The 10,384-nt window shown below is 34.5% G+C and overlaps 1 protein-coding gene across 1 annotated transcript; it reads left to right on the top strand.

The window, feature by feature from the left end:
• Window positions 1–240: 240 nt before the first annotated feature.
• On the top strand, window positions 241–8,735 carry LOC123256435 (retinal dehydrogenase 1-like; the record flags this gene model as incomplete). The annotated part of the gene is made up of 5 exons (XM_044685052.1): window positions 241–381; window positions 3,600–3,729; window positions 5,750–5,811; window positions 7,751–7,879; window positions 8,622–8,735. Coding segments are annotated over 5 exons (576 nt in total), but the record flags the coding sequence as incomplete, so codon positions are not given.
• Window positions 8,736–10,384: the final 1,649 nt, after the last annotated feature.

Here is a 10,384-nt window from a genome sequence, read left to right as displayed (position 1 = left end):
TCTACAAAACACTTTAATTGCATAAACATTTGGGAAAATGATAATTGCCATAATTTCTTCTCTGTTTTCATGTAATTTTCCCATCTTCTCCTTTATTGCAGGAATGTTTTATAATTTTTAAGCTATTGTATATAAGTTCTATCAGTGTATTTAGATCCCCAAAATGTTCCATATCAAAATAAGATTGGGAAATATTGCTTGAGTATCCTTCTTCTGAACTTAGTTTTCTTTTATTTTTAGGAGGATGTAGATAAGGCAGTGAAAGCAGCAAGATCAGCTTTTCAAATTGGGTCCCCATGGCGGACAATGGATGCCTCAGAGAGAGGAAGGCTCTTGAACAGGCTGGCTGATTTAATTGAAAGAGATCGTCTGTTATTGGCAGTAAGTATAAACCAAATAAAGCAAGAGATTGTTAGTGACCTTGATTTTATTTTTCCTTATGAGTTGGTTGTGTTTGCAATGATAATTTCATGTCCTCACAAAAACAAACACTAAGATTTTTTCCAAGTTTTAAGGAATTCCTTTTACAAGCTGTTTTACTTCTCTCCAATTATGTTAAAAAGAATCTTATTGAAGTAATCTTTTTTTACATGAAATAATAATAATAACAGGAACATCAATAGGATAATGCTAGGGATTAATCTTGTGATTTCATCAGTATAGAGAATGCATTGACAGGAATATTCTCTCTCAAGGCAGGGCAGCCCTTTCTCTACAAAATGGAGACTTTCCTAGAGTACTGAATGGCTGTTGCTTACTCAGCTTTAGGCCTCAGAGCCAATTCTTTCAGACCAGTTATCTATCCAGGATTCATTTTAGTGTTTTGTGTCACTATTAAACTTTACAAAATACTCTTCCAGCATCATAGACTCAGAATTGCAGGTGAAAACAAACACATGAATTTAACTCTGTTAAGAAGATTTTTACCCTTCAAATTGTGTATGCTGTTATCTCTTTATCCCAAGTCTGATGAGAGTAGGGTTCTAGTATTAACAGCTCTCTACCCCCTCATCCCCTTCTCTGTGACAATTCCTTCACTCATCCCTCCTCAATATGAAATAGTCATTCTATCCTACCTCTTACTGGCCTTATTCCACTAATATTTTGGCTCACTCCTTTACATTGACCTCAACCTGGAGCCTTCCATCCATACATGCCCCTTCAAAATACTCAGGCAGTGATTATTACCAAAGGCTATAGATGGCATTTACCTATATAGGAATTATACATTTTGTTTGAGTTGCTTATGATTTAGTCTGTCATTACCTTTGTGTGTTTCCTATAGATGAAATTTTCTGCCAAGTTCTGGGTTTTTCTCCAGAGACAGCTGAAACTCCTTTAGTTCATTAAATATCCACTTTTTTTCCTTTTATAATTTTGTTCATCTTTGCTGGATATATTATTCTTGGTTGTAAACCCAACTCTTTTGCTCTTCAAAATGCTGTGTGTTCCTTGACCAGCATTCTTTTAATGTTGTACCTACTAAGACTTGTGTTATTCTTACTGTAGCTCCATAGTATTTAAATTAGTTTTTTATTCTTGTTGTAGTAGTTTCTCCTTAAGCTTTGAACAATGCAACTTGGCAAAGATGTCTTTTCACTTTCATCTTTTGGTCTCTTAGAGGTGTATTTTTTCAATTTCTGTTTCTTATTTGAGAATTTCTGGGCAGTTTTCCTTGATGATTTCTTGGAGTATGATGTCCAAACTCTCTTTTTGAGCATAATTTTCCAGGACTCCAAGTATCCTTCTATTGTATCTCTTTTATATATTTTCCAAATCTATTGTTTTTGTGAAAAGATGTCTCAGTCACTTCTTATTTCGTTCTTTTAATTATTGCTTTATTATTTCTTTTTGCCTTGGGAAATTGTTAGTTTGCTCTTTTCCAGTTTTAGTTCTTAATACATTATTTTCTTCTTTGTGTTTCTGAATCTCTTTTTCCATTTAGGTGATCCTTCTTTCATAATTTTCTTAATTTTCTTGCATTGCTCTTATTTTTTCCTAATATTTCCTCAGCTTCTCTCACTTGGGTTTTAGGTCTTTTTTTAAAGTTCTTTCCAAAGCACGTTTTGAGCTTGTCATCATTTATAGTGTTTCCTTGCTATTTTTGAAGTAGGTATTATTTCTTCACTCACCTCTGAGTTGAGTCAAGATCTTCTCTTTCTCTGTAATAGCTATCAATAGTTGGGTTCTTTTTTCTTTGTTTGGTCATTTTGTTGTTTGGGTTTTTTTTAATTATTTTAGTGTCCAGGCCAATAGACTTAATTAAAAGTCCCAAAGTTCCTAGTGTGTAGGGTACATTACCTCAGGTTTCAGGACATTTTCATGTGTTTGTTTTCACCTGGGTCCTATTTAATTATAACAGTTGCTATAGGCTAGAGTCAGATATACTCCAGATCTCTCACTCAAGCCCCTGTTGATGATTGACCTCAAATGCTCTAACAAAGTATTTATTATATAATCATCTATTAAGTGTCTCTTACATTCAAAGCATGATGTTTGATACTAAAGAAGTCACATCAATTCTATTTTTAATACAAGTTTCAGAGGGTAGGTAGGTGGCTTAGTGGATTGAGAGCCAGTCCTATAGATGGGAGGACCCGAGTTCAAATCTGGCCTCAGACAATTCCTAGCTGTGTGACTCTAGGCAAGTCACTTAACCCCCACTGCCTAGCCCTTGCCACTCTTCTGCCTTAGAACTAATACAGAGTGTTGATTCTAAGATGGAAGGTAAGGGTTTAAAAAAAAAACAAGAAGTTTCAGTCTAGGATTGTGGAGAACAGAGGACAAAGGAAAAAAATATGAAATATTTAAGCCTTCCTTATTGATAAACCTAGCCATGTCACTCTTCTGTCCAAGATTCTTCAGTGGCTTCAGTTGCTCTCCAATTATCTTAAGCCAGGTATTCAGAGCTTACCACTCTAGTGCCATTACACTATTTCATATCTGTCTGATACTACTCCTTTCCAAGTATTGCACCTCAACCTGTCAATAGGTAAAGATTATCTACTTCATAAGTTCTTTAGCTGACAGCTATGAATCCTTTTAAAAATATTTTGAAAATTATATTTCAATATAATCTGTTCCCCTCTTAGTCATATATTTTCTTGTATACATTAAAAAAAATTCTGACAAGGTGTCCATGGACTTATAGTCTGTCAAAGGGATCCATGACAAAGAAAGATTAAGAACTCCTGAAGTACCTAAAAGCAATCAGACAGAGAGCCGGACTAATTATTTAGTTAAACTTTGAAAGCTATGTTTGCTAGAGTAAGTACAACAAGGATTTGCAATTTCATCAGTGTAAGCAAACTGAATCTCTCCTTCTCAAACATTGCATTCCATCAAGTAGATAAGTCCTAGAGAGTTGGCTCAAACAGAATAGATTGATTTGCTTACCCAGGGTGCACAGACATCATGTGTCAGAGGTAAGATTTGAAGCCAGATCTTCCTAATTTCAAACCTAAAACTCTTATATGCTATACCATACTCCCTTTACATTAGAATATTATTGTTACCTAAATGAATAGAAGTATAATATTTTTTTAAATCAAGACAAATTATTGAGTTCAGTTTGAGCTTGATCTCTTCTTTTTCCCCAGACATTAGAATCTGTGAATGGTGGAAAAGTCTTTTCCAATGCATATCTGATGGACTTAGGGGGCTGTGTGAAGATATTGCGCTACTTTGCAAGCTGGGCAGATAAGAATCAGGGTCGTACTATCCCAATAGGTAAGTACATTTGAGTTCCTAAAAGATATAGAGTTTGAACAGATCTATCTATAACCAAGTACTTCAAGCCAGAATCACTTTATCTGATAAGAAAAATTTCACCTTGGCAGCAGCTAAGGCCAAGGCCTATTCATTTTTATCAAAGGTTTTTTAATTAGATTCAGCAAAATTATGCCAAAAACAGGCTTATAAATATTTTAATAAATATCAAACATCCTTCAATTGGTCTAATTATCAAATAGAGTAAAAGTTATACACTCATCTCCTAAGGGTCAAAATTTTCAAACCGATGCTTGACATTATTCCTCTTTTTTTCCCCTTTTCTTTTGTAATAATTATGTTCAGGTATCAGGTAACTCTTTCCACGTTTCAATAATATACTAGCACAATCATCTTGTCCTAGCCTTGCTTTGTACTGCTGAGTTCCCATACAAGTTTGTTAATTCAAAGAAAGACGAAAATAAGTCTGGGACCAAGTTTAACAATGTTAAGGAACTGTTTGTTTACATATCTATATTAATATAATATATATGTACCTAAATCTATATATTTTAATGGGGATGCAAGTAACTTCATGGAAAGATGAATAGAAATTTGGAGAACTTGAACTGTGACTGGAATTTGATTCAACTTAACTCCAGAATAAAAGAATTCAAATGATTCAGTGGCATAAATTATATTTATTGGTTTTAAGAGAAACCGAGTTTGATCAGATAATTTTGGAGATAAGCCAACTATTCATCTAAAACCTAACCAGTTCTATCAGAAAATGGATAAAAATTGTCCTTCAATAATTGTCTATCTCCACTATGTGAGAATCAATCTAGCTCTCCAATTTATTGATCCCTATGGTTGAAAATTTGATAGAGATGATTCTTAGGTTCTCCAAAGAGACTGAAACTATCTAAGAACCAATGAAAAGGCCCTAAAAGAAATGAATCATAGAAACAAGATGGGCAATGGGTAGATCAAGGAAAATGAAACACAGAGAACTAAGGAAATAGTGGGGCACAAGTCATGTGGCTCATTTTGAGGATCTGTTTTCTAGAATGATAAAGCAAGAGAAAAAATGAAATGTACAAGTGGATAATAATGAGCGGGTATTAAAATACAACAAGGATTTGATGAGCACCTACTATGTGTCAAGTATTTAGAGAAATTAGTTCAGAGACTATCCACTGGAAGGGCAGATACTGAAGCTGAAGGTTAAATACTTTGACCACATAATGAGACCACAGGACTCACTGAAATAGATTCTGATGTTGGGAAAGATTGAAGGCAAAAGGAGGAGACAGCAGATGAGATGGATTGATAGTGTCATGAAAGCAATGAACATGAGCTTGGGCAGAATAGAAGAAATTGGTGGAGGGCCTGGCATGGATCTTGAAGAGTCAGACATGACTAAAAAACTGAATGACAAATGTAAAGTATTTAACTAGGTTGTGGTGGAATACAAAAAGGAAATGGGACAGAGTTCTAACTTTTAATAGCCACCATGTTTCTGTAGGATCTATAATCTACAGAAATTTAAACAAAATTTAGCAGGAAAGACCAAATGAAATCTCTGAGTATGTGGAATGAAGTTAAAATCAGACATAAACCAGATGTCTTTGGAAGGAATGGGGAAGAAAAGGGGAGGATTAGAGGAGATGTTTGTGGTTTCTTGGGGTTTTTGTTTATTTTTATTTTTTTAAAAACATTTGGGGCAGAGCAGTGAGGGAGGTTGTACCTCCAGCAAAGAGAATGGAGCCTGTATTTTCTATAAATCCTCATTTCTATTTTGCTATTAAATCTTGGCATAGTAAAACTCTCAGAACTGTATTTTTTGGCGCTTTTCCTAAATTTCCTTACCACCAGTCTATTCATTGCCATTTTGCCACTTATTTTCTGGAAATATTTGTAAATATAGTCAGATACTAAACCATGTCATGAATCTTCATTTTGTATATACTTAATAGTTAGTTATTTTTCAAATGGATCTTTTGAGTGTTCCTGTGCTTTTTTTGTTTATTTTTTTTAGATGGAAAGTATTTCTCTTACACAAGACATGAACCTGTCGGTGTTTGTGGCCAAATCATTCCTGTAAGTTATCTGACATAAGATTTTTTAAACTCTTGATTAAAGGATAAAGCAGTGACTTTTTGTCTCATAAAGTTCTATTTAGAGCTGTATTAAATACAAAAGTTGTGGGAATATTGTTCAGTAAGTTATATTGAAGTGTTTCTCATAGGGAATAAATGACTTCTATTTGTAAACTAGGAATCCTTGTACCTCTTCAGGACACAAGAATATTTCCTAATGTTTCAGTGCTAGTGAAGAAACTTACCTCTTCATTGAAGTCATGAGACATTTACTCAATTTAAAAGTTTTTATTGCTCTTCATTATATCCTTTTGTAGCATGCTTATAGTTTGTATATGTTCTATCTTTTGAATAAAGTTAGAATGAAATAGCATGGAATAAAGAGAAATTAAAGTAATTTGCTTCAGAGAGCATAATTTTAGAGTAATTAAAACACACCCGTTTGTTCAACATCTTTTTGAACTGCCTATTGGAAATCTCTGATTTCTGAAAAGCACCATCTCTAGGCTGTGAAAATTCTAAAAGGAATTTTCTAAAGTATAACATGCGTAAGAATCATGCAGGATGATTGGGTGTGGATGGAAAACACCCACACCAATGAGATTAAAAATCCTTTGAAGTATCAACATTTGAAAAAGTATTGCTAGTGGCATTTTGGCATACAACCCTGAAGCATAGTAGCACAGTGCATCTCTCTTTCCAGGCTTAAGATGATGACACTTTATTTTTATTATAAGCAAATAGAAACATGCCTCTCTGTGTGTCTTTATCTCTTTCTTACTTTATAAACACATACACACAGAAAGTAAGAAAGAGCAAGAGAATCTTCTTGCTAATCCCTTGCAGAACAGCTACAGAAATGATTTATTGTTGGCATTTTCCAATATGCCAACCAAAAAAATTTTCTTTTTCTACAAAAACCTAGAGTTTCATTGACATTCTTTATGAAGGACTGCCTCTGCCAATGCAGAAAAAAGGCACCTTCTTGATAACTCTTTTAGAGAGTCTCCTGGAGCAATACCAGGTTCAATGACTTGCCCAGGTACATACATGTAATCAGTTTGTTGTAGAGGTAGGACTTGAATTCAGGTTTTTCTGACTGAGGCCATGCTGCTTTTGATGGTAAAGATAGTGTCTAAATAACTAGTTAGATCGCCTAGATTTGGAAATGGAATGTTTATATTTTTATAGTAAAAGTCAAAAAATGCCATTCAAAATACTTATTATTAAATCAAAAGTAACAAGTTCAAATTGCTCACAATTGGATAGATGTTTTTAGTGACCCATTTATTCCTAAAAACATTACCAAGGCAATGTGATAATGTAGTAAATAATGACAAATTGTCCAGAGAACAAAGAGCTTTTTCATACTTTAAACATAATGTGAATCCTCACTATATTTCACAGGAAGAACTTGGTTCTTATACCATGAGCATGCCATTTTTTTTTCAGACTGAAAAGTCACTTCAAAGGACAGAAATGAAAAGAACCCTATCTGTTCCCATTCCATCCTATATAAACAACATGATTTTATTAAAAGAGCACTTTTTTAAATAAAGGATTTATCTTTTGTACTGTTTTCAAATAAATAAGATCATGCAAAAATCAAATATGTACTACTCTAATTATTACTGTTTCATATTTGGGAAATTAGAAATCTGTGAAAAATCTAATCACAGATCTGTGATTTTATAAGTATGGTCTGAATCATAACTCCTTTATGTAAATATATCTCTGGTCTGAATCATAACTCCTTTATGTAAATATATCTGTGGAGTTGCTCTAGTTAGGAGGAAAAAATCCTCATTTGGTAACCACTCTTGGGCTGAGCTTCCTTTTTTAAAAATTGCTATGGTACTCTTCAGATGATATATAACTTTTCCACAAACCCATATCTAAGAGTTTTTTTGGTTGGTTGATACTCATTAATTGCTTTCTAGTGGAATTTTCCTTTGGTTATGTTCATTTGGAAAATTGGACCTGCACTTTGCTGTGGAAACACTGTGGTTGTCAAACCAGCGGAGCAGACCCCACTCTCTGCACTTTATGCAGCATCCCTAATCAAAGAGGTAAGTTTGCCACGTCTCAATGTGCTCTAGAACAATCTACTGGGTTAGAGAAAGAAACAACAAAACAAAACTTGAGTACCAACTTCTCTAAGAATGATCCTATATAGTTATATGAATGAATCTTAAAATATAGTATATATAGTTTTATTGAGTGTTCTCCCTCATTAGAATGTGATCGCCTTGAAGGCAGAATCTATATTTTTGCCTCTCTTTGTATTCTTATCCTGTAACACAGTGACATGAATGACATAATCTTAACCAATGCTTTTGTGGGCTGACTGACCAACAAAGACTAGACCTAAGAAGAGCCAACCATTTAGTTCTTTGGTGCCTAGGACTATAAACCTTAGTTTTCAGATCTTGCTGATCCCTACTACCATTCTCCTAAGCCCTCCATCCTTTCCACAACTTCCTCTGAGATCTATGATGTTTGCCTAAAGTTTTATCATTGGATTGCCCAATTGTTTCCATTCCCCATTTGTGTGACTGAACTGATCATAATTCCTTTCACTGGCTACTAGCAACTCCAGCTATATGGGGTTGTCTCCCCCCATTAGAATATAAACTCCTTGAGATTTCTTGCTTTTATATATTTTTATAGCCAGAATTTAATGCGGCATTTGACACACAAGAGCTTACTAAATGCTTCTATCACTTTTCCATTCATTTATTCAAGGTGCTTTTCTCTATAATAGTTTAGACCCTTCTCTAAAATTAAGCTGTGGCTTTGTCATTCCTTTAGGCAGGATTTCCACCAGGAGTAGTGAATATTGTGCCGGGTTATGGACCCACAGCTGGAGCAGCCATTTCTTCTCATATGGATGTGGATAAAGTGGCCTTCACAGGGTCCACAGAGGTAAGAGAATTGAAGTATTAAGTTATCTTCAGTGGTTAGAGGCCTGCTTAAAGTAGCTACTTTAGGGGTTTGTTTATAAAACACAGACCTGTTTAATGATTTGTAGCTCACTAGATGGCTTTCAAATGTGCCACATAAGCAAAATAAGCAGTTTACAAAAGAGTTTAGAGAAGCAATCCTCTGCCATTGAATTCAATAGGCATTTATCCTTGTCTCCCACTTGCAAGGCACTGTAGTAAACCTGGGAGAATGGTAGGTCTGGGAGAATATAAACTTCTTGAGGGCAGGAGCTTTTTTATTTTTGTATTTAATATTCTCAGTGTCTAACGCAGAGTTGGAAATATAGTAGACATTTAATAAATGCTTGTTGATAGATTGATAGAGGCCTCATTACCCTCCCAACTCCTACCAGACTTCTTCCTTTTCGTGTTTGTTATAAATGGAAAAACTTGAATCCTGTAAGCAAATACTAACTTACAGGGTTGGGGCGGCTAGAGTGGGGTCTCTGTGTGGCTGTGGATGAGTCACATGTGTATATATAAGAGCTAATTGTGATTACAAGAGGTTCCTAGCCAAAGGCCTGCACTGAGTGATTATATATATGGCCCTAAAGCATGGATGGATACCACGACTGACATGCAAATCAAGCCTAGCGCTTGGAAGTTTGAAATGATGACTATCTTGCTTTTGGGGTATCATTTCAGAGGAACTATGGTGAATGATATGCTTTTTAAGTTTTAAAATATAACAGCAATTTGGAGACCTCATTGAGTTCTTGTAAAACTTGATTTTGCCACTTCTCTTTCTACAAGAACTTTACATTTCAAAGTCTTTCAAATTTATAATACCTGACATTTGGGTAGTGCTTCAAAATGCATGAAACTATGCAGATTTTCCCATTTGTTCCTCACAACAACACTATGAGACAGCTGTTGGAGGAATTATTATCCCTATTTCACCCAAGTGAAAATTAAGGTTCAGAGCAGTTGAGCTACTTAGAAATGGTCATACAACAAATTGTAAGAAGCATTGAAACTGTCTTCCTGAGTCCAAGGGTAGCCTTCTGTTCCCCACTCTGCCTCATGTAAAAGCTCTTGTAAAGGATAACCAAATAGAGCAACAGTATTGGAGGTCACCATTCTGACCCATTTATATATTAGAAGACATAGTTGATACCCCATAATATAGAATGGTTTTCTGGATCACAAAAATTAAGCAAAATTCTAACCCTTCTTCCTCACCTCTTAAATTATATCTTTTTTTCATGCCTAATAATGTATGTTTCAATCTGTATCTACAATCTGTCACCTCTCTTGCTAATAATAATTTTTCATCATCATTTTTCTGGAGTCATGAATAGTCACTGCATTCAGAGTTTTTTTGTCTTTCCAAGTTATTTTTCTTTACACTATTGTTGTTACATAAATTAATCTCCTGGTTCTATTCTCATCACTTTACATTAGTAATATAAGCCTTCCCAGGTTTGTCTAAATCCAATCCTTTTGTTATTTTTTTACGATATTAAGAATATTTAATTACTTTCATACAGAATAATTTAATCAGCCAGATGCCAAAATGATGGGCACTCTTTTTAGTTTCCAGTTTTTTCCCACTGGAAAAATATTGTCATGTATATGTGGGAAGACATT

Source organism: Gracilinanus agilis, unplaced genomic scaffold, assembly GCF_016433145.1.
Source record: "Gracilinanus agilis isolate LMUSP501 unplaced genomic scaffold, AgileGrace unplaced_scaffold58980, whole genome shotgun sequence".
In the NCBI taxonomy this organism is placed as follows: Eukaryota; Metazoa; Chordata; class Mammalia; order Didelphimorphia; family Didelphidae; genus Gracilinanus; species Gracilinanus agilis.
The sequence above is the reverse complement of the archived record's forward strand: the minus strand, read 5'-3'. Positions and strand labels throughout refer to the sequence as shown.